The sequence below is a fragment of the Colius striatus genome, chromosome 2 (genome assembly GCF_028858725.1).
Source record: "Colius striatus isolate bColStr4 chromosome 2, bColStr4.1.hap1, whole genome shotgun sequence".
Classification (NCBI taxonomy): domain Eukaryota; kingdom Metazoa; phylum Chordata; class Aves; order Coliiformes; family Coliidae; genus Colius; species Colius striatus.
The window spans coordinates 94,186,958-94,213,313 of record NC_084760.1 but is presented as its reverse complement, the minus strand read 5'-3'; the positions used below and the strand labels follow the sequence as shown (position 1 = coordinate 94,213,313).

Below are 26,356 nucleotides of genomic sequence, written 5' to 3'. Positions count from 1 at the left end.
TCTTGTACATTCCCAATCCCAAGGGAGGCTCGACTGTACCTGAGCAAATGCAATTCAATGGTTAACTGATCTTTTGTCAACCCTCTGGTGAGGAGATCCACCAGGCACTAAGGGAAACTACCCTGCACATCATAAAGTTTAAAAAAAATATATAATTCTAAGCCCCAATGCCTTCAGCTCTGTATGAGATAATTCACACCAGCGAAGCCCAAATAGCTGAACAGGAGCAGAAAGTGTGAGTACTATAATTCATCAAAGTCAAAACACTGGCTAAGGACAACAGCCAAGTAAACTGACAGCTTGTCAGTGGAATGAGATAATAAGCCAACATTTACACTAGCCGCCTAATGGGGCTTAATTGTGGGCTGGAAAAATGAATCGCAAGGGATGGACTCCGTTTTCTGTTCTTCTGAAGCAGCTTTACACCTTTGGCTTTAAAGACCTGCACTGAGTTTGCACTTGTAAAAATAATAGCCTCTCAGCAGTAGGGTTTTGCAAGGAACCTGTGAGACAGAAGCATGGACTGGACCAGCTCTGCCAGGTTGCACAGTTCATAGCCATTAAGTCAAGCAACAGATACGGGCTGGGCTAGACTAGACTGGCCAAGAGGTAGGTCAAAATGGAGGTACAACCAGTTTGAAGTGTTATTTCCCTTATGTTTGTGAAGGCATCCTGATGAAAATCAGATGAAACCTGCTTTAGGCCTCGCCTCCATAGACTCTTGTGCTTTCTTGGGTGCGAGCACTTATGTGAAATCATTCCCATGGAGAAGGCATATATGATCCTCCTCTCAGGTGTGAGGTCTTTTTAAAAGAGGTCAAACTCAAGTTGTGATTTTTTTTTCATCCAAGTTTCCCCCTCTCTCCTCCTTAGACACATTGCCCATATTACAGACTCTGGAAGAATTTAGTGTCTTTGAAATGCTCTTCCCCCTGCTATATTTGATTGGTTAAAGCGTTAAGGTGGCGAGGTAAAAAGGACAGATGGACAAGGTGATGCAGGAGCTGTGCAAGGTTTCCTTCAATAAAGAGGCTCTGGAAGGGATATATGTGAAAGATGAAGGGCTTTGTTGTGACTCTCATCTCTCCAGGAAGGTACTCCAGGCTAGCCACCTGCTCACCCAGCAAAGTCACAGGGTGACAGCATTGAACTCTAGGATGGGGACAGAGTGGTGACAGAAGAACAGAGTGGTGTCTGGTATGTAGGAAATGAAGGAGTCAATAGAGGTGGCTACTGAATTGTCAGGTCTCTGGGAACCATTCACCACCACTACCATCAATACCAGTTTTTACAGACTCTTACCATTGGCAGCACTGTGCTGGCTGAGGAGTCCGAGTTCCTAGAAAAGAGTCGGAAAGAGTCAAACTGGGAGAGAACTGACCTTTTCAGAGCATTGATTGTGGCAGAAGGCAGGCACAGACAGTAGCACTGCCCAGCCCATAGTCCCACAAAATCCTTAGCACACACACCACCCAGCCTGTCCCAGTTCAACTGAGCCTGTTGTACCAGTCCTGTTGTTTCTCTGTACAAGCAGATATGAGCAGGTCTGAGTTTCTGGCTACTCTGTGACCACTGCCTTCCCTGAACCAGTCTTTCTGACATCAGCACCAGAGAGAGGGCAACTTGTCTCACTGAGCATGCCAGGATTAACTTCACCACACAGAAGACCAGGCTGTCTTGCCTTGAGCCACATAAAATTTCACCTGCTTTCTCTTTGCCTTGTTTAATAGTCAGGAATAAAAATAACATCTGGGCCACTAAGAGGCACCATCTTTTAAATGTCTGCAGGCTGCCTGAACATGAGCCAAGGTCACCATTCCTTCTGAGACTTACTTAGTAACAACATTCAATATCTGAGTTTTTATTTTGGTAGAGATATCAGGCAAGCCAGTTTTATGCTGGTTTTATGGCACCTGTGCCATTACATAGACCCACAGGAAAGGGATCCCAACACTTGGCCCAGCTCAGGAAGGTCAGAGGCACTCCTGGAAAGTGCTGACTCCCAAGGCTGAGCCATCTTGTGCACAACTCATAGTGCTGAAGGCTCCTCATGTTTGTTTTCAGTAACTAAGGACTTGCCTTAGTTTGTTCTGTGTTATTTTTGCCAGAGGGCCAAAGCCTACAAAATAATCTCATTATTAAGATAGAGGCCTATGAGGTAAGAACTGCAATCATCTCTGCTATAAAGCTTATGAAGGAAAGCTAATGCCCATCTAATGCTTGAAGGTCATTTGGTACAGCTGAATGCTGTGGCTTGTTCCTTACATATGGCACACAGAGATATTTATGTGAAAATGTGATAATAGCTGCTTTTACATGAACTAAGATTTTTTTCCAATAAACTTACCTTCAAGGCCTCTCTCGTGCCCACAGGGAGCCCTACGAGCCTGTCTGTGAGATGGCTAGGTGAAAAGATCAAGGCCTTTCACCCCTCTTTGCTTTTCTAGGTCCCACTCCAAGTAGAATGAGACCTTATCTGTCAGGCACCCAGCCAGCATAACATAGGAAACTACATAGCAGCTCAGAGAAAAACAAGGTCTCAGTCCTCCTTTCTGTGAAGAGGTATTTCCTCACAATTGGGAGGGAGGGCTGGGGAGGGTGAGGGGGCAATGATGCATATCTCAACAATTATTGCTCACTTGTGTGGCTCTTTTTACCACAGCTGAATCCCTTGGTAGCCACAGATGAGCTATTGTGCTGTTCTGCTGAGGCCACCCCTATGCACCTGACTATAAGTCTGATTTTCCTCAACATGCTGCTTAACACTCTTCTGTGTCTTCCCAACATACTTCTAGAGTACGTTAAAAGCAAATTGCCACATTAGTTATCTTGACATTAAACTGTTAAATCCTGGCACACTATAAACTCTAGGGCCCATAAGGAGTACTTATCATCTTACTCGTTGAAGTCTTGATTCTTCACGAAAATTCGTAAGAGAAATTCAAATTCTTGGCCCTCTGTTGTAGCAGGAATGACAGCATAGGTTCCTGGATTCAAGATAAAGCAGCTGGTCACATCTCGAATTGGAGAAAAACCTTGTTTCAGAACTTGGGAGCTCCCCTGAAACAAAAATATATCTATATGGTTATATCCTCTCCATGTCAGGAGCCAAAGTAAAACAGCAAGGGCACTCACAGCAGCCTTACATCCCCAAAGCTCTCTAAAGATACACTGCATCTAACATGCTTCAACCTCCCCAGTGGCATGGAAAGACCATCTAGGTGACAGGCTTTGTTCAAGGACACATCAAAAATGCACTATGGGGGAAGAACTGAAAGAAACAGAAGGCAAAATGAATGTAGCTGTATTTGAAGAGAACTTCAATTAATATTAAGCAGACTGGAGCTCATGAAGGAATCAAGGATGAACACTCTTGCTAAATCTTCTTTGAGATCTAGCGTGACTCAGAGGTCAGAGAACTCACTAAGCATCTCACCCAAATGACAGTGCTTCAAGAAGCACAACCCAAACCTTCTAGGAAGTGTCACAAGAAAACAGAATATTCTGATCTCTCTTCTGTTATACCAGTATTCTTGCTGAGATGAAACAAATATAACGCAACACCTATTACTACGATGACATGTAAAGATAGCATGATAAAAAACCCCTTACTAAACATATTCCCCAAAATATATCAGCATGTATAAATTCCATTTAGAATGGTTATATAGCGTGGCAGAGTTATTTATGAGCCATGCCTTTGGGAGAAAATAACATAAAACTGCTATTTTGAGAGAAAAAAATAAAAAAGGTGACTCCTGTTACAGACAGCTGGGAGGCAGCCTGTTAAATACTATGGGTCAGATCTTGAGCAGATAAGAATGGGCAGTCCTGCAAAGAAATAAATGGTGTAATCCTCTTTTTACTTTTGGGTCTCATTCCATATTCCTTCTGGTAAAAAGCAGAAGCAGACTAATATCTCAATGGAGTCAGAACTGGTGTGAGATAGGAATCAGCCACTATACATTGCTCAGCTCTATCACGGAACATTAAACTTCCCTCACAGCCATGTATTAGTGTTCCACGTCTATATTTAATCAAAGGCTTCCTAGAGCTAGCAGATATGCCTGTTCTCGTTTGCATTCTTGCCTGCACTGCATTCCCCTCTCATTCTGGCAAGGCATAATACTTTTTTTACTTCACAGCAAGAATTTGATGCGTCTCAAAAGGTACTGAACAATGAATGATGCTGCTAATGAGCAGCTGATGGTTCAGGGAAGAGAGTGAAGCCACAAATTGTATTAATTGGCTGCCTCTTGCACAAAGGAAGCTTTTTTAAACTTTTATGCAGAGATACCACCTCTGACTGCCTCAGGCTTGGAGGTTAGACACTAAGAAATAACCTGAGGGGTAGGTGGGTTGGACTAGATGATCTTTCAAGATCCCTTCCAATCCTTAAGATTCTGTGATTCTGTAATAGATTGTACATCTACCCTGGTTGTAGCTCCTTGACTTGGCTTTTTTGCTGCTACCAAGGCATGATGCTAGACAGTCTGTGAGGAGCTGGTAGACCAGCTCTACATGTCAAAATACTTAGTGTTTGTCCATTGGTGAGTATTTTATGTATAATCTGCCTTATCAATTTGTACCAATGCCATTACATTACTAAAGGATGTGGTGTGACAGAGCAGCATGACTCATTGAGATGGTGCCCCATAGTAATCCTGGCATCTCTAATAATGGTCTGTTCTGGCCTTGCCCTTCAGCTACTGTGTAGGAGGTCACCTAGCACCAGAAGCCTAAACTGAGCCTGAGGTGAGCTGTGGGCCACAGTGGTCATGTTATCCAGACTTGACATACTCATCAAATTTCATCCATCCTTCAGAATGGATGGAATGAATACCAAGAGAGAGAAAAACTTAATTAACACACTTGAGCATCAACTATAAGGGAAGAAAGAATTATTAAACATAAAGCAAGAATGGAGCAAATCTGTGTCCTAGTCTACTTGATTAAACAACCTCTTTTCAAGGGACTCAAGATCTATGCCATCACTTCCCAGCAAGAGATATTTCTGTTAAAATGGGTGAATAATCGAGGTAGACGTAGAATCATAGAATCACAATGGTTGGAAAAGACCTTTAAGATAATTGAGCCCATGTATCATGCAAGAGTATGCAGGGACCTCCATGCCTGGTGACTGTTGGAGGACAGATGACGAGGATGCTGGAAGGAGAAAGTTCCCTATTCACCACGTGCAGCAGCTCTTTCTGAGTGGCACAGCTGGCCCCATGGAATCCTGCAGGCCTGATATCTGCACCAGTCAGAGATTCTCTGCATAGAGACAGTGAGTTCTGCTTGCTGGAGGGATGACTTTTTCATTGCATCTTTTATTTATCAGACCTTTTTTTATAAGATATAAAGCCATGCTTTTCCTTTATGAGGAGCTGTTAGACTTATGGCATCAATTATTCAAAGTCTGGGACTTAGGACAAACCTCTTCAGTGATATGGAGGACTTGAAATTAGGGTCATAGCAATCCACTTCCTTTTATTCTTCAGGTTAAGAACAACCCTTCTCCCACCCAGTCAACAACAAAAACACTTTGGAAAAGGCTATCATCCATCCACACTATCAATTTGGCTTTCATTAAGCCTGGTAATGCTCTGACAACAACTGCCCTTGAAACAGCAACTCTCTGGACAACCACTAAGAAAAAAAACACGGGGAAACTGTAGTGGATGTCCCAGGTATACAAGTAGATTAACTCTGTACGTCTAAAGAAATGCCATCCATCCTTTTTACACATGGGTTTTGCCTGGCATTTCTGTGATAGAAAAGGAGGATGAGTAAGGCCCATTTTGGGGAACAAGGGGCCATTCACTTCCCTACTAAACCTGGAGTACTGCTCAAGTACTGTGGTTAGTGCTGGCTGTCATGCCTTGTGCTGGGCCTGCAAGGCATGTCACCAGTACTCCTGGAACAGATGAAATTACCCTGGCACTGTTTTGTAACCTGAAGTCTCCCTGAGTTTCACAGGGCTATTTTGGGATGCTACGGAACTGAAAGTTCATCCTTTCTTCTCTTAAGATGTGAAAAAAGGAAACTAAGTCTGCCTAACTCTACCTTTCATGTGATGTTCTACAATAAAAGGCATCCAGAAATTCACTCCAGATATTGACTGCTCTCTTTTTACAGCCCAAAAGGCAATTCAGTCTTTCACCTCCACGTACAGTTACAACAAGCCACTCAGAAAACAACAGTGCCTGTGTGCTGCCTGATTGTGCTTACCGTGGTGATCAAAAATCCAATCTTCAGGTTTTTTGCATGCGGCGTATCCTCAGCATGTTTTTGCATGAGCGAAATTACTACATTATAGTTTTTGGAGTCAAAATCTGGCACTTGGAAAAAATACTGGAGGTTCCTTGAAACTGTGCCTGCTGGGAAAGTGTGAATAGATTAACAGTAGCCACATAGATGTTCCAGTAGTAGCCTGTCATGTAAGATCTTTTGTCATGGACCAAGAGGAACAGGTACTTACTGCTCCAAGATCTTTCCAATACAAAAACAGCACTGTTGTCTCTACATTACCAGTAGGAATTGAAGCATCTGAAGTGAAACTAATTGTGCATTAATCATTCTAGAAATCTCTGGCAAAGTTATAAAGTCATGCAGATTTCTCAACACATGTACATCTGTTTCACCTACATGGCACACATTCTCTGAAACAGAAAAGTAGTGATTCCTAACCAGTCCCCTGACCCATTCACTGAGCTGAAAGAGACTGTGGCTTGGAGATCATAAAGACATTGAAGAAAAAGATGGGATGGACAAATGCTATCCTCCCATCCCTTCCTGTTAGTGTTTGGGATCACCAAGACAGAGTATTGAGCACCACAGGGAAAAGGCTACTTCTTGGCCAAGGTTTTGATTAACAGGAAGCATCCCTGATAAGAAAGCACTAAAATACCCAGACCAGGGGGAAAAGGGCTAAGATGGCAGTACCTGCTGAAATCAGTCTAGACTTTAATCAGTAACAGTGTTGAGTGGCCTTGAAAGCTGCAATTTAGCCCAATTGTACTTGGATGGGAACTTTGCCAAAGCTTTACTAGAGGGCTGGTGGAAAGCACACTTCCAAGAACAATGTCTCTGCTCTCAATTCAGCCCCTCAGCTCCTGGCTCAGTCCCCATGCCCATGGTGTGCAGTGGCACAGTCATTGTTTTGTTAGTGCTCCTTGGGCATGGTGATCAAGCCTATGAGGAGGAGGTTGAAACCTGTAAGAGAAAAGCTGTTTGCTGCTAAATCAGGGATTAGCATTGCAGAAAAAAAGCAATTTCTTCGCTGACCACATGCTACCATCTTAGTGATGCAGCTGTCAAAAAAAGATAAGATAAAATTGAAAATGAAAAAATAAATACTACTAATAATCAATCAGAGCTCACAATGCCAGAAGAGTTCTTGCACAGACAGTAGAATCAGTGGTCTTTTCTGCTCAAAGGCCTTTCTAATTTTGAAAATAGAGCTTTGTAGCACAGCTCTTTCATTTCATATCCATTTAAATTCAGAGTATTTCTCACTCTGTAAAATCAGCTACATATTCACCAGACCAGATTTTCTGATGAGGTCATCAATCACACCTACTGCAACTGGCTGAAAGAAGATGGAAAAACAAAATTTGATTTAAAGAGTTCAGAGTTTCTAAATCTCAAATCTCTTGTTTTAACTCAGTTGACACTGCTGTTGCTTTGTTTCTGCCTCTTTAGCTGATTGGTACTGTAATGGGAAAGGGTAAGCGTTAACAACCCATGATCAATATCTCAAAGTGAATGTTTCACTGTAAGCACCAGTGGAGAGGAAGAGAGGACTGGATGACAGCAGTGAGTATCCATTACCTGCAGCAAGGGCTGGACTCCACAGGTTGATGTGCCTGTCCACAGACCATGTTGTGCGGTGCTGATCTCCAAAGTCCAGAAAGGTTGGGCTGGTGTTACATATACACACCCAGGAAAACTGCTCCTGGAAGTTTTCACAAGACATCCTAGAGAGGAGAAAAATCTCACCTTTCTGTTAGGGACACTGATTAGGTTCGCTCTCCCATGTTTGTAAAGCAGCTTACAAAGACCACTTGCAGGCTCTGACTGGGCTGGCTGATACCTTGCAGAAGAGGTCAACTCTCAATGTGTTTGAGCTGCCCTAACAGCACTCAAAGCTCCAGGAAAATTACAGGGCATGTTCAGCAGTACCTAGGTGGAATCCTGCTATCTCCAGTACACCTCTAGCACTGCACTTTGTTTTGTCTTTTTGCTGTGCCCTGCCCCACACTCATGCTTTGCTCAAGCCTGCAGTGTCTATCTCAGACCAGCCTACATTCCCTTCCTTTCTCGAGAGTCTCATGGGACAAGTGTGCACCTTCTAAATATCAAAAGCTGTTCTAAAGCATGGCTCACGACTAAACTGGATCTGAGAGTAATCAGAGGCAGTTTAAAACCACAAACACCTCCAAAGCAGTCAAATGCATAATCTGTATGGCCTTCTCAGCCACCCCTCCTCTCTGAGCACGAGACAGTCGAACGTTCAAGCTAGGCACTCTATGAGGAAAGGCAGTGTGACAAAATTACTAGGTCTCAAGGAGTTGGATTTTTACTTCTCTTGCTTTTCTTTTTTTCTTTTCCCCATCTTGTTACTTAATCCTGCCCAGTTTCATTTCTCCAGGTCTTGTTTCCTCTAAAACCATGGGGTTAGGGCAACCTCCAATTTGCTCTTTGCACACAGCTAACACAGGGTGCTTTGAGCCATCCCTAAGAACAGAGGACTGCCTAAATGACTCTTTTTCGTAATGAACACGAACAGAAAACCTGGTAGACAGAAGGAGCATCAGGGAAATACCAGAATTCTCCATCATCCTTGTTCCTGAGGAGTTCTTCTCTGTATTTAGGCTCAACGTGGTCCCACTGGGGAGAGCTGCAAACAGGAACAAATCAACAAGAAAATGTGAGGCACAATTCTCCATCTCTCTGGTCAGATTGTTCCTCTAACCAGCCTGTTAAGAGGCAACAGGAGGGGTGAGTAAACTGCACATTGGGAACAAGGCTGTGCTTGATACCTTCACAGATAAGGCCAGCAAACAGAGCTCTGCATCTTTGCTGTCAAGCCTCAGTCATCCATCTCCACACTGGAGAGGTTAGTGAGGCACCAAGGCATAGCATTCTGAAGTGCTGATACTACACTGACACGTTGAGGGCATATTAGCCAGTCAAATGTGCTGTTTCTAAGCAGCATATTTATAATTAAGTGATAATTGTACTTTCTGCAGACTTTAAAATAAATAAACAGAGCATGAATCAATAATTTATTGATTTATGCAGCTTACCTGTGAACACACTCTACTGACATTTCAATTACAGCTAGGACTACAGTTCACCCTTCCAAAATATGGGAGGATGTTGTATGAGTAGATAGCTTTTATCCCAGCATTAAACGTGTCTGCAACACATCCAGATGCAGCAGGCTAGCCTGACTTTTTCTCAGCAGAGGAGTTGTGTTCCTAGCAACAGGGAGAGGTCGGATGACATCAAATCACATTAGAGTGACACGTGAACATCTCTCCAGTCAGGGAAACACTGAGGCAATTCCATCCAGAAAACTAACATTTATTTATTTACAAAACACTGTTGCAGTCTTCCTCTCTCTATCATTCCTTTCCTCAGGAAAGAGAAGTTAGCATACACACAGAGTAGCAAAATGCCTCCTCCATCTCCTAAGCTGATGGGGGGGGGGTGGGGGGGTGGTCCAAAAGATCGATTAGACCCATCCAGTGGCACCTTGCCTTCACAATAATCAAGAACCTTTTTTATCACTCTGTGTTCAACACTGCATAAAAATACTGCCCTACTCTCATGGACTCTGCTAACCACCTTCTTCCCAGATTCAGACTCATGGGAGGGGAAGAAGGAGCAGAAAGGTGGATTGCTGCAGGGGAATTCAACAGAAGCAGCCAGCCAGTGTCCATGGGCATGGCCAGAGCTTACTTCAGGTAATAACAACTCTTTCATCTCTGACATATGAAACGGCTCACTGGGAAAATGTACACATAGATAAAAAAGGGTATCCAAGCTAGGCCTAGTGAGGAGTATATATAAAACCATTATGCATTAGTTTTCCCTGGATCAGCTTTTTGTGGGCAGTTATTGGCAAAGGGAAAAACCCCACTTATAATGAATTGATTTATAAATGTCTCCTTCATTATAATAGGCACAAGGCAGAGGTCCTCTACAACAAGCTCATAAAAGTGTGGTTCTCCTTATGAGATTGAAACTTTGAGACCATACTCATCACTCCAAGGCCCCTTCCACTCCCCATGGCCCCACGGATTCCAGATTCTGATGATGTGTTTCCAGCCATTCTTGTAGCGTAGCTGTAAAGAAGAAAGAAAACTAAACTCAGTTCCAGCTTTTCATAATCGTTATATTCAGTGAAGAGATAAGTAAGAAAATGGCTCTTCTATACCTCAGAGACCTGGTTTAACTTCCGATCTCATTTGATTGTAGCTAAAAGTCAATGCCTTTTGCTACGTTGTAAAGGAATGTTGTGTGTGAGAAATACACACCCATTTTGCCTTCTGGAGGACTGTGAATAGCTGACACAGAGGGAAGCAGCAGCATTCCTGCCACACTGCATGACTTCAACAGCCTTGGGAAATTCCAGTGTCTAATTCTGCACATCTGATGCTGTGAGTCAGCAAAGGCAGAGACTTTGAGAAACGAGGTCACCAGACTGCCTGGGGTGAATGTCGACAGCACGGAGAGACGATGATAAATGTAATCTGTGGCTCTGTATCTCCAGTACTGTGGTTTCCAACAGCTGGAGTTTCTAGTGCTCTCCTCCTCTTATTGTCACTGATTTAAACCAGAAGTAACTCACTTTTGCCCATGAAGCCCAAATGGTGGAAGTGGAAAGGAGAAGCAAACCATTTGTTTCTGGCTTTCCTTATGCACACAGGTCGTATTGGAAGCAAATGCCATGGCAGTCTCTTCCCAGGAAAAGATCCAACTCTGGCCAGCTTCAAACCTATTCCCACAGGACACCCTCCTGGAGGCCTTGCCATTGATGTAAGGTGGGGCAAAGATTGTTCCTCCTCTGTGCGTGAGCATAATGAGCAGTGGAAAACTGAAACAGCTTGCTTCCTCTCCAATAAGATTCAGGATCTTTCCACTCCTGTCTTTTGAAGAGTCACCTGGGGCCTTCTCTGGAACCTGGCAATCCCCATTCTTCCATTTTGGAGCCTCTTGGCTATGATTAAGTATTCCCCAAGAAGCAACCCACTGGCTATGATGATGACTGCAATCATGCCATGGCATAGGTATCTATGAACCTAAGCCAAGCTCTTAGAGAAAACTCTTGAAGAGAGGGAAAGAAGGGAGAAAATAGACAAGGGAAAACAACATCTCCTTTCGAAAGTGCTTTATATTCTGAGGTTAAATTGTGTGGTAGCTACCTTGCCTGATTGTTTGGTTTCCTTCTTGGCCTTGCTTTACTGTTAACTCTCCCTGTGTGCACTGCAGCCTGACTTCTGGTTTTAAAAAATCCTTCCTTTCTTTGATAATCCTTCCTTTCTGTGTGAGAAATTGGTCCTGTTTTCAGATCAGCAATATTAATATCTAGCCAGAAGTTCTGTGTAAGCAGAACGGCCTTAAAAGGTGGAGAAATGCTGGTCTTGAACCAGCAAGTTATTTACTTTTCACATAGTGATTTTTGGCAGCTTATGATTGAACTGAACAAATACAGATTTGCATCACATGACAAATCCCACAACTTCAGGCAGTCCTTCTATTCCCAGTTGAAACAGAAAACAGAATTGGTTGAGAGTCAGCGTGGAATGAAAATCACCAGAAACGCTGTATTTGAAGTGTCCCAAAACAAAAAATGAATTTAAGTTGAATTTTTCAATTAAAAAAAGGCATGGGATTCAGATATCCTCCCACTTCCTATTGTGCCAGAACCCTTCCACCTCCTGGAACTTGAGCTATGTGCTTTCAACAATCCCTCTGAAGCATGAAGCTAATTAAAATTACTCTGAGTGGAACGTCAGTGTGACTGCCCTGTAGTGGATCATCAATAAAAGACCATCAGGCAGGAACAAGTCCTTGATCTTACCTTCACAGCTCCTGTGACAGTGTAGGCATGACCCTGTACAATTCCATTTCTCAGCTCCATGTTTCTCCTCATCTGCAAAAGGGAGAAAGCATAACTTTTAGCTCTCTGCCACACTGCAAAAGTATGTTCATCAGGTCCCAGAACTACAATTTGTCATGGCAGAATAGAGACATAGTTTTGCCTATAGCAATATCCAGATACTCTGGCTCCTCACTGCAGACATAAGCAAGCCAGTAAATTTGATAAAACTGAGGTCATAGAATCATAGAATGGTAGGGGTTGGAAGGGACCTTTAGAGATTATCTAGTCCAACCCTCTGCAGAAGCAGGTCAACCTAGATCAGGTTGCATAGGAACATATCCAGATGGGTCTTGAAGACCTCCGAGGAAGGAGACTCCACACTCTCCCTGGGCAGCCTGTGCCAGGGCTCCCTCATCCTCACAGTAAAACAGTTTTTTCTTCTATTGTGCCACTCACAACCCAGCATCAGTCGCCTGAGCTGAGGAGGCTAGTCCTTGGCTTGTTCGCAACAGCTGAGCTTCATGTCTTGATGAACCAGGCATTACAGGAGCAATGTCACACACTTTGCAGTCTCACATGCTGTAAGGGAAGCCTTGGTAACCTTTTAGCAAGACACTTGCTGAGCATCACAAAGGCCTTTTGCAACTTCCCAGTATTAATACTGGTAGTCTGCAAATTACAACGTGATTACAACATCCTCTCACAGAAGAGAGGTGCATTTCAGCCTTGCTAGAATCTATCATGAAGCCATGAGGCCAAAATTAGCCCTGCTGCAAAGGCTATCACTCTATTGTAGTGGAATAAGCCAGGAAAGATGCCACACTTATGTCTGATAGACCAATCTATCTACATCTACCCAGAAACCTTTACATTCCTTACTGCACAACCTTATCTACTTTCTGCTGCCAAGACCTCTTAAACTTTACTATTGCACAGAGTGTGTATTGACTTCCGTTTTCACTCAAAAGAGCAACTTTTATGCAAACACTGTAACCCAAGAGAGGCGTGCTACTGGCCTTGTGACTCACCTGGCCTGAGGTGCTACACCCCACCAGACACTGAGATTTGCCAGCTGCTTTCAGGATCTCCTCCAGATCAGGAGGGGGTCTCTTCAATGAAAACTCCATTTGGACTCCCCCTGTAAAGTCTACTAAAGCATCAGAAAGGTAGCCTCCGTGCAAGTTCTGGTAGGAGCCCTGCAATCTGGGTGGAGGGGGAAAAAAGAAGAGTTCATTAGTTCTTATGCTGTATTTTAATAAACAACGTATGGCGGTGGCTTCCAAAAAGGACATGCGCATCAAAGTAGCAAGCATGGGGGAAGCCTGGGGTGTGTAGGCATTAGGGCCAATTAGTGAAAGGAAAGGTGACTGAAATACATGGTCAGACACAACACATGCCCCCTGGAATAAATATGGCAAAGAGGGGTCTTTTTCCTGCGTGTTCATCCAGATCTGAAGCAGCTGTCTACAGCCATTTACAGTGAAAAATAATAAGGTGCATCTCATGCTAACGCAGACATTTTCAGGATATGAGGTGCATCACATCTTGAAGTATCCAGTTTCTTTCTTCTGAACAGGAAAGGAGCCAAAGGTAACTAGTTCAAATGGATGTTTCAGATCAAATGGAGCCAAACTGCTAGTCTCTATATCGTATTTTGCCACGAGCCTTCACAAAAATAGCCAGTAATTCTTTTGTAAACGAGAAACAGGAAGGAGGGAGGTGAAGGTATTTGTCCATGCTCTCAAGTCAAGATAGAAACACGCTTTCAGCACTGTTCCAAATTCACTCTGTCAGGGTACAATAATAGGATAATAATTTAATATTGCCAACACAGTCCTTGTTGTTTTTATCGTGTGCTTTTTATTGAGCCTGCAAATAAGCTGGAACATGCCGTACTTAGAGCAGGTAGACCGTGCTGTTAAACCCCACCATACACAGCGTATTTAATGAATGTAATCAAATGAAGTCTGCAGCTAATTGTATTTTGAAGGGCTGTCCTTGTCCTACACTGATGAAAAGAATTTGTCATGGGCACTGGGGAAAAACCTCTCAAATGGGAATCTCATAAACAGCATCGCTTGCAACTTTAATTTAATAGAGGTTTGGTTTGCTTTGTAATTAAAATCTTATGCAGCAAATTGATACTGAATCCTTAGTCAACTTTTCTGAGATCTCTCAGGGCAAAATGCATCCTATTCCTGAGTTGCTCAGATGCTGCCTTAACATTTGTTTGTTCTTGACCAAATCTGCCAAAATAATTAGCTCTCTTCTTCAGCTCTTCTACACTGCATTGCAAATGTTAACACCAGCTTGATAAGGGCACGTGTATCGAGTTCCAGCCCTTCAGTTTATCCCTAACACAGGAATTTCTCTTCAACCTGTTTAATAATAGGCAACATTACAGATGATAAGAAATCACACTGACTTCACTCCTCAAAGAATATTTTTAAATTCTTATTTCTTTATTAATCATTATTAAACCTGCAGTACCCTGCAGATCACAGCCAAGAGTCAGAGCTCTTTATGTGAAGTGAGACCTAACTAGAGACTCACAGGAGTGTGTGTATTATGCCTGGACATGTTCTTCAGCCATGCTTCCTCATTGCCTGCTCCTAACAGCTGCATGATCTCCGATGGGTGACTGTAAACAGACATAATCCCTGCTTATAGTCTGCAGTTTTAAACAGAAAAATATAGAAAGGTAAACAGAGGTGAAGAAGTTTGCTTAAAGTAAGGAGGAGACACCTTTTGTGTCACCAGCCCTTGCCCTGTCCCTTTTATTTCTCAGGTTTCAACATCCCCAAGTTGGGCTGGGTACAATTACGTCTTCAGCCTGAAACTGGTATTACTAGGCTATGTTGGCCCTGTGTTTGCATGCAGTCACAGTTCCTTGCATAAGTATAGCACAAGATGCGTAGTTGTAACACTGAACTCCTTCCTGTGGACTTTGCATCCATAGAAAGCATTCAGCACTGGGTGGAAGAATGGATCAGGTATATTTACTTGGCATAGGCTTTTTCCAGCAAGGATGGCCAGAATTCATTTGACGTTCGAGGGTGTACAGACAGGTATCTTCCATTTAGGAACGGCAGCCGGTCATCTATCACTACATCCACCCAGTCTCCATACTGCCAGAACTGGAAATAAATACAAAAAAGAAAATGAAAAAGATGTGAGAGCAAAGAATGAGTCTCTTTAAAGAGCTAATATTCATGTCAAGCAACAGCCTCCCAAAATACCACAGGAATTAATCTCAAGCATGGGTATGTGCAAGTTTTCTCCTGAACTGCTTAAGGCTGATGGTCCACATTGTTAAACAAGCGACCAAGTGGCTGCATTTCCCAGTGGCAGGGTAAGTCATCTGGGGATATAAATAGCCCTGCAATCAGTGGGAGGAAAGATTACATGTGGGAAATAACACTAATATTATTGGGTGACAGCAAAGTGATAAATAACAGCCATGCAGATGGTTCAGTGAGTCTCACTTCTTAGCTGCACTTGGATTTTCCTTTGCAGCAGAGCTCCCAGCCAGAGAACCTCTGCCAAGATCCAATCTCTAGATTTTCTTGCCTCTGTTTTTCAATTAAGACTCGGATGTGCTGCCACGGACAGGGACAGTGTAGTGACTAAAGACTATTTTGAGGTGTTATCCATCTCCTTGATAGATGAGGAGGATGCAGGTGGTCCCTCTAGCATGTGGACAGAGCAGGTGTTCCTCCAGCTGATCTAGCTGATGAAGTCTTTCAAGGGAGAAGATAGGGAGAGAGACATGTGGGGATGAAGTAAAGGAGCCATTTCCAGAGTCATTAGCAGATTAATGTACCTTAGCATGATTTGCAATCATAAGAGGCCAAGCTCTTATTTGCAGTAATGCTAAGAACTCCAGTGGAAGTATGCCAGCAATAGATTAAGTCTAGAATGACTTTATTTCAACAGCTTTGATCAATGAAAAGCCCCAAAATGAGTTGTTCTGTTAGAAAGGCACAAGACCAGATCTGCCCAGCAGCAAAGCAGCTTACACTCTTCAAAGCCAAAAGCAGGTTTGATCCTACTTACATTCTGCCTCACCCCAGCCTATCACTTCCTACATTAGTGGCAGCAGGAGGTGGCAGGGTTGGAATCTTCAAACTTGAGCTCCAGGAGAGATTTGAGGGTTCTGCTTGATTTTGGCAGGATGGGGTTTGAGGAAAAGCCTGCCACTGGCTGTCCTCTGCCCAAAAGAGAGACGGGAAAAAGGACAGTCCAGAAGCAACTGTCCTTTTGGTCATCTAATGTGCTGTTCTGTCAACAGCCAACACCTGGCAGCAGGTCTTTATGGAGAAAAGCTGTGGTATCCAGACACACCTCCCCACAGTGCTGCATGTGCAAACACAACAAGTACAATATGGAGCTGGCTGGCTGTGCAGCCCAAACCCACTGAGTGGGTGATATGCATCCAAAACTAAGTTCCTTGTCCATTTCTAGTGAGGAGCTCAAGTTTAGAGGCCTTTGGAACGCAGCACTGTATTTTTCTTTAGATGGATAAAGAGAGCCGCTTTGTCCTGACTGATGAGAAACTTCATGGAAAGTCCTAGGATGCTCTGGGAGTGCAAGAGTGGTACAGGAGAAGCCATTTTCCCCCATATGTCCTCAGAGAGGGCCAATGCCCTCACTTCTTGGTTTGAGAGTCTGGCTTCATGAAAGTTCTGAGTGTACACACTCAGGATTTAAAGCACTGCAGATGGGAACGTGACAGCAAATGAAACAAAGAAACCCTATTTAAGCAGGCTGGAAAGAGGGAAGTTCATGAATGTGTAGTTGTTCTGCCTCCTGTTTTTCCTCCATTGACAGAGAAATTTAGTACTGGAATTGAGCAAGGTGAAAATCCCCTGTTTTTCAGTCACTCTCTTTTGCATGGTATTAGAACACATCTTCTGGATGTGTCCTGAAACAGGTCTTGACCACTTGTAGACTTTAAAGATTTAATCAGTTTCTTCCTGAGCAGGGACATTAATGTTCAGGGCAGATTCACTTTGTTTTGAGTTGATACACTGTGCCATCACCTCTCACAGTCCCTACAGAATACATCTGGGTTTTTCCCAAACTGCTGCTGCTTGTTGTCACAATGCATGGCACACCCTGCTTCATAGCCGTCAGTTTCTGTGTCACAGAAAGTGATTCCTATACAAACATGGGACTAAATTCCTGATGAAATAACATCACTGTAATTGTTCCTTAGATAAAGAAGTCTCCCAGCTACAGGTGACAATGTGTTTAAAGTGCTTAACTAATGCAACCAAACAGCTGGTGACTGCTCCAGGAGGACTGAAGTTGTCCTTTTTATTCCTGAGAGACAACGTGCTCCAGATCCAAAGAGGTGAAAAAAAAAAGAAGTTATAAGCTAAATTTTTTATATTAGCATATGATATGCCTTGTTTGTGGTTCTTTACTGAACTGAGGACTGGTGGCTTAGCCTGTGGATGGCAGTAAAATATCTTTGATGGAATAATTGAAAAGCATTACCGAGAAGCATTTCCATTCAGAGTGGCTTTCTCTGGGGTTTATTACTCAAGGAAAGCCAGAAAGAGTTGCATTGATTTGCAGATGAGATGACAGGGAAAACATTTTCAAATACTGTAAGGTATTTATCCTGCTTAAGATTTAAGGATTGTTCCTAACTAATCTTTTCAAAGCTCTCATGAAAGACAATCTAGCTCATATCCTTTCAATGTGTTTTAAGGAGACTGATGTCCCTTCAGCCTGTTTATCTCATACAGTGCACCTCTGCATGTTGGAAATGGGCCAAGACAGAAACATCTGGTATCCTGAGGAGCAAAGGAACAGAACAAAATTTAGACTTCCAATGGATAATCCTCCTGGTGCTGCTCCACAAGAGCTCCAAGGAGTCAAAGAAGTCTCACTACCAGAGCTCTTTGCTTGGCTCTGAACTACGGATAACCAAACAAATTTGTGAAAAAAGGAGGATGATGAATGGCCAAGTATCTATTGATTCTCTCTTTGCCTAGTTTAGTTTCTGGAGCTTAATGGTACTATAAGTGCCTTTAATCCTACAAGATACTTGGTTGACTCAGATACAGGCAAGCAGGGCCTGCCAGTTACTGTCCCAGTCAGGCTCTCAGGAGACTCAAAGAATTTCAAGAGTTGGTGGAAAGTGAGATTTACTAAAAAGCCTTGCTCCTCTCTCTGAAACAAATCTCAAACTATCAAAAGCCCATTTCTCTGATCTCTCTCAAGGGATTTGTAATTTCAAGCCATTTCCATGAGCTAAAAGGGCAAGGTGAAATATACGGGCAAAGAGAAAATGAGTCCAAATAAATAAAAACACAGGTGTGCTGACAGCCTTAACAAACTGTCCAAATCAAAGTAGACACCAGAATCTGACATCTAAAACATATATGCATATAAATCTATCTGAACAGATGGCATCTGTACCTCTTAAGAATCTTAACCTTCAGAAAAGGGGTTCAAATTCCCTGAAGTGTGATTGCATCACCTGGAGAACAAGGAACCATTAGAAAATGTATGGGTTTTTTCTGAAAAATTCAGAAGTAGGAGTCAGAATGGAAGCATTCAAAGAAGTTAGGATCTGGAACCACAGTTTGGACTCCTATATATAATGCAACCAGCCAATCCCAAACAGTACCAATAGGACAGAGATTACATACCCGGAAATGAAAAATCCCAGCATAATTGCCCTGAAATCCTTGGTCCTTTGGTAAAACATTTTGCAAAAACTGCTTCTGCATTGTCAGGGAGCCCAGGGCAGCCAGCATCCAGCAGTCACCTCAAAGGAGGGAAGAATCCAGTGCATTCAGTCAGTTATTCACCATTGTGGACCATAACTTACTCTTTAGGTGAGTGGACTTCAACATCTAAGAAATCTAAAAACCAGTTTGCTAAAAGAAACCCATGTTGTTCTGTCTCACTTTTCTCTCCCAAAACACTGAACCCATACCTGTTATTCATCAGCAATATCCTTTGGGACCCCTGGTGTTACCCAGCCATCCTCGATTGTCTGCTCCTCCTATCTTTTGTGGTCATATTGGGACTTGCAGTCTAGAACAGTGTTTAGGAAAGCTTCAGACTTCTCACTGGGGTGTGAAATGGGAAGGCATTTCTTTCTGTACGCTCATAGCATTGCTCCCAAAGATAAACACAGTTATGAACCAGGAGAAAAAGATGTAACCAATACAGGGTGCAGACACATGTCTGGGTAAATATCAGAGAAGATGGATAGAAAAATCCACAGCAAAGAAAACACTGAGAGACAAGTGAAAAGAGGCATTCAAATGAAATGAAATTCAATGCTGCAGATGTGCCTGCTTCCCCCAGAACTGTGTTTGGCCCTTGTACTTGAAGCATCTGCCTGATCTTAGCTGGACTTCCCTTTCTATTCTTGTACATAGACGTCAGGTACTATATCTAAGTAACAATGTTTAGAGCTGCTGCATTTGGGAATTCTGTTAAATATCTGCAATAAATTATGTGTGGGCCTGTGTGAGTCTGGATTGACCTGCACCGATTGTTTACTTCAGCTCTCATGATCTACGTCTTCCCACCGAGCACTCAGAACGTAGCAAAGCAGTAACAGATTATTACTGCTTTGTGCCAATCTTTTCCAAAACAGGCATACGACCTTACCTATTTCTCCTTGCATGATATCAAATCTGCTAACTCCATCCATGATCAAATGAGGATTTATCTGAAGTTCCTGAAGGGAAGAAAACGCAGAGAGCAGTGTGAGTACCCAGCCTTTGCCAGCAGTGTGTGCCAGCCCCTTGAAGACCCTTGATTGCCTGCCTTTCCCACAGATGAAAATTATTTCTCTTGAGCTCTGATATTTTGTTGCCTGACACCAAGGAAAGCAAAAGAGATACTCCGTATCTCTTCTTCACTTTGTTCAGCTGTTCCTAGGCATGGAATACCCGAGCTTTTTGTGTTTCCATGCAGGACTAATACAGATCAGCCTGGGCTGCTTTTCATCACTCTGGTGAGGAAGCTATAGAAAGAGGGCTTAATCTCTGGCTGCAAAATCCCATAGGACTGTCTGACTTATTTTCAATTTTGTGAGATTTTTCCTTGTATTCCTTGGGAATCTTGCTTGAGCAATGAAGGGGGAAACACTTCAGAGCTTGGCTTTGCACACAGAAATGTGAACCCTTCTCCCATCTTCGTCTGATATTGGTCTGGGATATCTGAGTGCACAGGTAGGAATGGTCTGAGCATCCCCTGTGAGTACACTCCACCTGGGTAAGGCTCTATTTCAAAAGAGCAATCAGCCTTAAATAGGAAAGTCACCGTGCACTTAAGAAAATGAAGAGACAAAAGGGAGAAGAAAACATCTGAGTAACAAAATAATACAACAGCTCTTCCTTAAGTAGGCCCTGGCATTTCTTCTCCCCAATTGATTTGACATGCTGCACAAAAATGAGACCAGTGCACAGCGTGACTCGCACGGTTGCATGAGCTCAGCATTAGCAAAAGCTGTCAGTTTTCTGAAATGGCTTTACGGTGATCAAACTCTTGTAAGAAGTTTTCCTGTCAGAAGAAGATGCAATGCAACATCGCTGCTCCAGGCTGGCAGACAGACCAGGGTCCTACAGCACTGCTGACACTGGAGGGAAGAAGTCTGGATAGCCATTGTCCTTGACAGGTGCTTTCATTCAGCCATCTACACCTATCCAAGGACTTTGGGGATTTGCAACAAGGGATTTACCCACAGCATGAGAGCAGGCCTAAGAAGTGATGGCCACCAGCAGCAATGGCTGGTCATCATACAGGGAAGAAGCAACACTCACCTCTTCTCCCTTCCCTCCACATCTATCTCATCTTTACCTTCTCCCTGCTTCTGTTTCCCTGACAGTGGTTTGCCTCTCCTACCCAGGTGAATTCAAAACCACCTGCAAGTAGGAAAGAGTAACTTGCACAACAAAGTTCTGAACTTGGCCTGTGCTTTTGTGTGTTTTTGACTTGCTAATAGTCATCCCAGAAAACCAACAGCATAAAGGAATGGGTATTTTTGTTCTCACGTAATTTCTGAGGCTGTCGAAGTCTTAGTGGCCCCAGGCAAGGTGGCTGGGCTCTGATGGATGTGCTACAGTATATTGCTGCCATGGGGGCAACCACCTTACAGAAACACAAGCCTGAAAATAATGGGAAGGCAGCTGCATCTGTTATGGGATTTCTGAGGAAAGAGCTGATTCTCTGCTCTGTGCTGGGATGATAATGTTCTGAAGCACACTGCGGATCCTGCTAGCCTGTTACAGAAGCCGGACAAAAAGTCAGCATATTACATTCCTCAGCAGATGTCCTATTGCCCACCAAGGTGTTTGACTCTTGGGTAAGCAAATGGGGATAAACCGAGTCATCAAGCATGTCCCTTGCTGAGAGAAACCAGTATTTTTGTCTAAAACAAGAAAAGACATGATCTGAGTTTGGCCCTAGCCAACATGCCTTGTCTGTGCATACAAATAATTTTGTGGCTAATGGAGGAAACAAAAGCTGACTTCACTCTCACTATAATCCCTACCCACAACACACTAACGTCTGCTTCCAGTGGGGTATACTCCCCAGCGAAACACAGGGCAAAATGACTGGAAAACACATGACTAGCCATGGAAAAGGGGCTGAACAGCAGCTGTCCCTCTTCAGAAACTACACAGTGAATGTAAGGTGAATTCCCACTGAGCTGACATCAGCGTTGCTGGCTGAAACAGCATTGCAGTCAGAAATGGGGGGAAGGGGGGCAGATTTTGATGAGAGGTTTGTACTTTTGAGTTCAGTCAACTCTCTGCAGGCTTGAAAAAATGAGGCAGCATGGACCTGCTTTGAAAGGATACACTGCACAGAGCATGGGCACTTTGCAGAGCATTGGGTGTTAGCCAAGGAAGAGCAGGGGACAAGAAGAAGCCAAAGCAAAGGTAGGAGAATGCAGTGGCAGGGAATTGCAAGACCACATACTCAGAAGGGCTCTGGAAGAGTGCAACTCTTGAAGTCAGTAGCAGAATGGCTGTTCCCTTGAAGGATGCTGTGTGAAGCCTGAACTAAGTGCGAAGGCTCTCAGAAAGAGCTTAGAGAGGACATAATTTTGCTGGATGCAGTGCTTTGGAAAGCTGGGCCTTTTCAATCAAAAGGAAAGAGAGGAAAGGAAATTTCCAATTAGCTCCTCTTCCTTCAAAGGCAGGAATACAACAGTCACAAATGACCAGAAACAATTGTCTATTCTTGCAAAACACAGCCAAGTAGTTACTGCTACACAAAACTTGAAGTCTCACTATTTGCTAGTGCTCAAGTTGCATGAAAAATAGAGAATCATAGAATGGTAGGGTTGGAAGGGACCTTTAGAGACCATCTAGTCCAACCCCTCTGCAGAAGCAGGTCCACCTAGATCAGGTCACATAGGAACATGTCCAGGTGGGTCTTGAAGCCCTCCAAGGAGAGAGACTCCACAGCCCCTCCGGGCAGCCTGTTCCATTGCTCCATCAAAACCACAGATTTAACTGTAAGTCTGTCCAGAAGCATAATTTCACTGAGAAATTATGATGAGGCTTTGTGGCATTTTCCCTGAGACTTTTAGATTTTAGCTGGGGAGAGAAAGAAAAGGGAGCTCAAGGAGGCACGTGGTCTTTTCTCAGAGTATCTACAAGCCCAGCAGTGAAGGCAACCATATGGGCTTCAAGTAAAGTGCTCTGCCTGAACTCATCCCCCCAGGACAAAGCAATCATCACTCACTTTCCCTGGCCCAGTGAAGGCTTCATTATGTATTCAGAATAAAAGAGAAGTTCAAGTTCAAACCAGTTCATCCTCTAGATAAGTACCACAGAAGTGCTATTTATCCAAAGGGCAAGATGGAGAATTAATTGGAGAGGTGGAAGGACAGCACCCTGTACATGCATTTGTGTCTGAATTTCTTTTAACTGCTTGAAATTTTTAAGGAAGAACAAGTTCCCAGAAGAATCTGGAGGTGAGCAAGTGTAGATGTAGGGCAAATGCAGACATATGTAAATGACACATTGAGGCACTTTTTGTGGAAAATTGGAAGCCTGAGGTGGGATTTCATTGGCAGAGTAAGCCAGTCTGATGACAAGCTGCTGCTCAGTACGATGGTTTGGCTGTGGCCACTTTCCTACAGATTTCCCCATTGCCACAGTATGATCCCCAGTGCAGGCACAAGGCCACTGAAGGTTAAGCAGTGGGAAATCTCTTTGCAGAGCAGCTTCCTCTTTGGTTCACCTTCACCCTACCATAAAATCCTAGACTGCTTCTGTTTCTGCCACAGCATCACAACTTTCCCTCTGGCTTCGCTTTTGTTGCCCTACCCTGATGCAGCTCCTCCTCCCTGACACATCCTGCTGTCCTGAGCTTCAGTGTTCCCTGGTCAACACACACCAGTTACCAAAAATTAAAAAGGTTGCTACTGATTGAAAGGCAAACTCTGTTCTCAGCTGGACAAATTTTAATTCAGCACCACCCCTGTGCCTGTAACAGCATTGCCCTGGATTAAGAAGCAAACATGGTATTGCAGCTCCCTGGGCCAAGGGCACTGCCTAGCTGTGTGCTGAGGGGTCAGGCACAGCACTGTTATATATGCCCTAAGCACAGGAAACCTCCACAGACTAGCTAACACAGAAAAAAGCCAGCTGGAGTAACAAGGGAGGGCAGAACTAAGGTTAAACTCCTCTGGGTCACACCAAAGGTCTGCCTGTTGCCTGTCCTCTCTGACAGCTTGGAGGGGGAGAGGGTAACCAAGAAAGCTGAAAATAATGCTCCTCCTGTGTACATCCTACCACTCTCCATCACTTGAGGGCTGGAGGCTCTATATACAGTTTTGTGTTTATTAGACCTTGAGGGAATTGGTAATCTGCTTCCTTGAATCTGCCCAATTTCTTTTTTTTAAAAAAAAAAAACCCTCATATTCTGCTTTTCTTTGACATTCACCAAGATGGGAAAAAACAGGATAATATCAAAGGGTTTGATTGCAGCACCAGAACTCGATTCCCTGCTTTACAGCAGAATAGCTCAATTCCTAATTGCCCATTTTCAATACAAATACCTCAGTTTAAAAAATCCTGCTCTGCTCCAGCTCTGTCACAATGGAGGAATGAGGTCCTCAGACTCAGGTGGAGAGTCCACAAATATGAGAGCAAAGTCCTGTTAGAGGACTAGCAAAAACAGAAACCAACTCGGATTTTACCTGTAACTCATTTCTTTGTGTGGCTCAGCACTAAAAAAAAACCAATGACATTTGCAAACAAAGGACATAAATACAAAGGAGGTAAACAGGGGAGGTAGCCCTGTTTACCACAAGCCTTTGAGAGGACCTTAGAGGTCTTGAAACCTCCCACTTGGACCACTCAGCGGGAGCTGAAGTTTTACGAGCTTCATGGTGTTACAAACTATTCCCCTGCAGCCACCACAGACATACAATCCAGCCAGATGACTTCCCAACCTGAGAAACAGGGAAGCAGCTGAGTCAGTGACTCATCACAGGAGTGCTGTTTTCCCCTCTGCCTGGGATGCATGGATTTCCCCGCCACCAACAACCAGCCCAGCCCAAATGCAGCAGAACGTGGAGATACTGTGCAAATAAACCCTCCTCATCTGAAGTCTGTGCAGAAAGACAAGATGTGATAAATGGCAGTGCACTGCACTTTCTGTGGCCCAGAGGTATGAACTCTGAAGTCGAGGTCAGATGCAATCAGCTGAGTAGGCAAGGGCTGAGACAATGGCAGCCTGGAAATGCTGCTGCCGTTCCATTACACTGATTGCATGCACACACTCAAAAATAAGGTGAATTGATTTTACTTTTCATCAAAGAGAAACACTGAACAAGATCCGAGGGACTTGTTGCCCCCTGAGAAATACCAAAGCTGTGAACTCTGACACAAACAGTTGGCAAGTGGCTTCAGCTTGTGGCACAGTGACAGACCTGCAGGAAGTGCAGAACAGCAGTACCTCTCATCACCATGTATTTCCTATAAAGTGCCTTACTAATGCAGCTCATGTGGCAATCTATATTTCTTTTCCTTTTTCTTCATTCTTCCCCGGTGCTATTATAGCTCAACTTTCAAGTTAACTTCAGACTATTGTCTGATTCCTTGCCTGAATAAAATCTGGGCTTTTTCACCTCTCCAGCTACAAACAGGTCAAGGCTGATGCTGGAGGAACTCCAGCTCAGTTTATCTGTCTGGAAAGACCCTAACTTTACAATCATAGGTGTTTTTTAAAGGGTCTGTTTTGATTTAGTCCATTTCTGGGTTAAAAATTCCTTAATGCTGATGTTAATTCCTGGAAATTTCTCAGAATCAAAATGCCAATAGTGAAATAATAGTGCAGAATCGTGACAGGCACTCCGTAGCTGAAAGAGGGCTACATTTACCCTGGAAAGGGACAGGAGAAGAGAGGAAAAAATGCAACAAATCCTTCTGCAAAATTATCGAATAAAAGGATGAATCACTCTTCCCAGCAAACAAGCATTAACTCAGACTGTATCATTTTTACCAATACTTTTTAGATGCTAAGTGCGGTAGCATGGTTCCCTGAGTCTCTGATAAGAGAACAAGGTATATCTCTAGCTATAGTTAACACTAAGGCAGCCTCTTTCTGTGGCTTCTTTCCAAGGAATTCTTGTAGACCCCCCTCTTCACTTCCTCTGACACCAGATACATAAGGCGAATACCTAAGGAGTCTATGCTCTGATGCTACCAACACTGCCATGACACAGAGGAAATCCATGTTGGATATTTCAGACAGTCCTCTCTCCATGCACCCTCCTACAAGTCACATAAGAGGCACTCAGGAATTTCTCTCGTGCAGATCTTCAAAACTCCTCTGGCCCCCTTGCAGCTTTTCCCTCTCTTCCAGTTGCCCCACACACGTATGACAGTCTATGTTAAACAAGCGATGGCTCCTTCATGAGGTCATGACATCCCTCATCCCATGAGGGAGTTACAAGGTCCCCAAGAGACAAAAGGTGAGCAGTGCACGAACAGTAGCCTGTGACTTTGAAGACCCTTTAGAAAAAAATCCTCAGCAACTTCACTCTCTGCTCATTTTACCTTTTTTTTAAAGATCACAGACTACCCTTAACGTTTATAATGGACACCACATAGAGCACAATGGTTGAATATCACTGGTGCAGTGCCAAGGCCCTGCTGCATATGTGGTAATCTCTCCCCTGACACAGACCACTGTTGGCAAAAGTGAAGTTTCTTTTTGTATTTGTATAGTATTATGCATTAT

The 26,356-nt window shown here is 43.5% G+C and overlaps 1 protein-coding gene across 1 annotated transcript in view; it reads right to left on the bottom strand.

Moving 5' to 3' along the window:
* LOC104555084 (calpain-13) overlaps window positions 1-26,356 on the bottom strand; it is a 47,558-nt gene that overhangs the window by 12,530 nt on the left and 8,672 nt on the right. The window contains exons 3-13 of the mRNA XM_061990367.1: window positions 19,757-19,826; window positions 18,781-18,899; window positions 15,119-15,252; window positions 13,144-13,318; window positions 12,095-12,166; window positions 10,270-10,355; window positions 8,828-8,902; window positions 7,824-7,979; window positions 6,232-6,388; window positions 2,900-3,060; window positions 1,303-1,339 (exon numbers count right to left, since the gene is read on the bottom strand). Of these exons, the coding sequence (XP_061846351.1) occupies window positions 1,303-1,339; window positions 2,900-3,060; window positions 6,232-6,388; window positions 7,824-7,979; window positions 8,828-8,902; window positions 10,270-10,355; window positions 12,095-12,166; window positions 13,144-13,318; window positions 15,119-15,252; window positions 18,781-18,899; window positions 19,757-19,826 (1,242 nt within the window). The remainder of the gene's footprint in view (window positions 1-1,302; window positions 1,340-2,899; window positions 3,061-6,231; window positions 6,389-7,823; window positions 7,980-8,827; window positions 8,903-10,269; window positions 10,356-12,094; window positions 12,167-13,143; window positions 13,319-15,118; window positions 15,253-18,780; window positions 18,900-19,756; window positions 19,827-26,356) is intronic.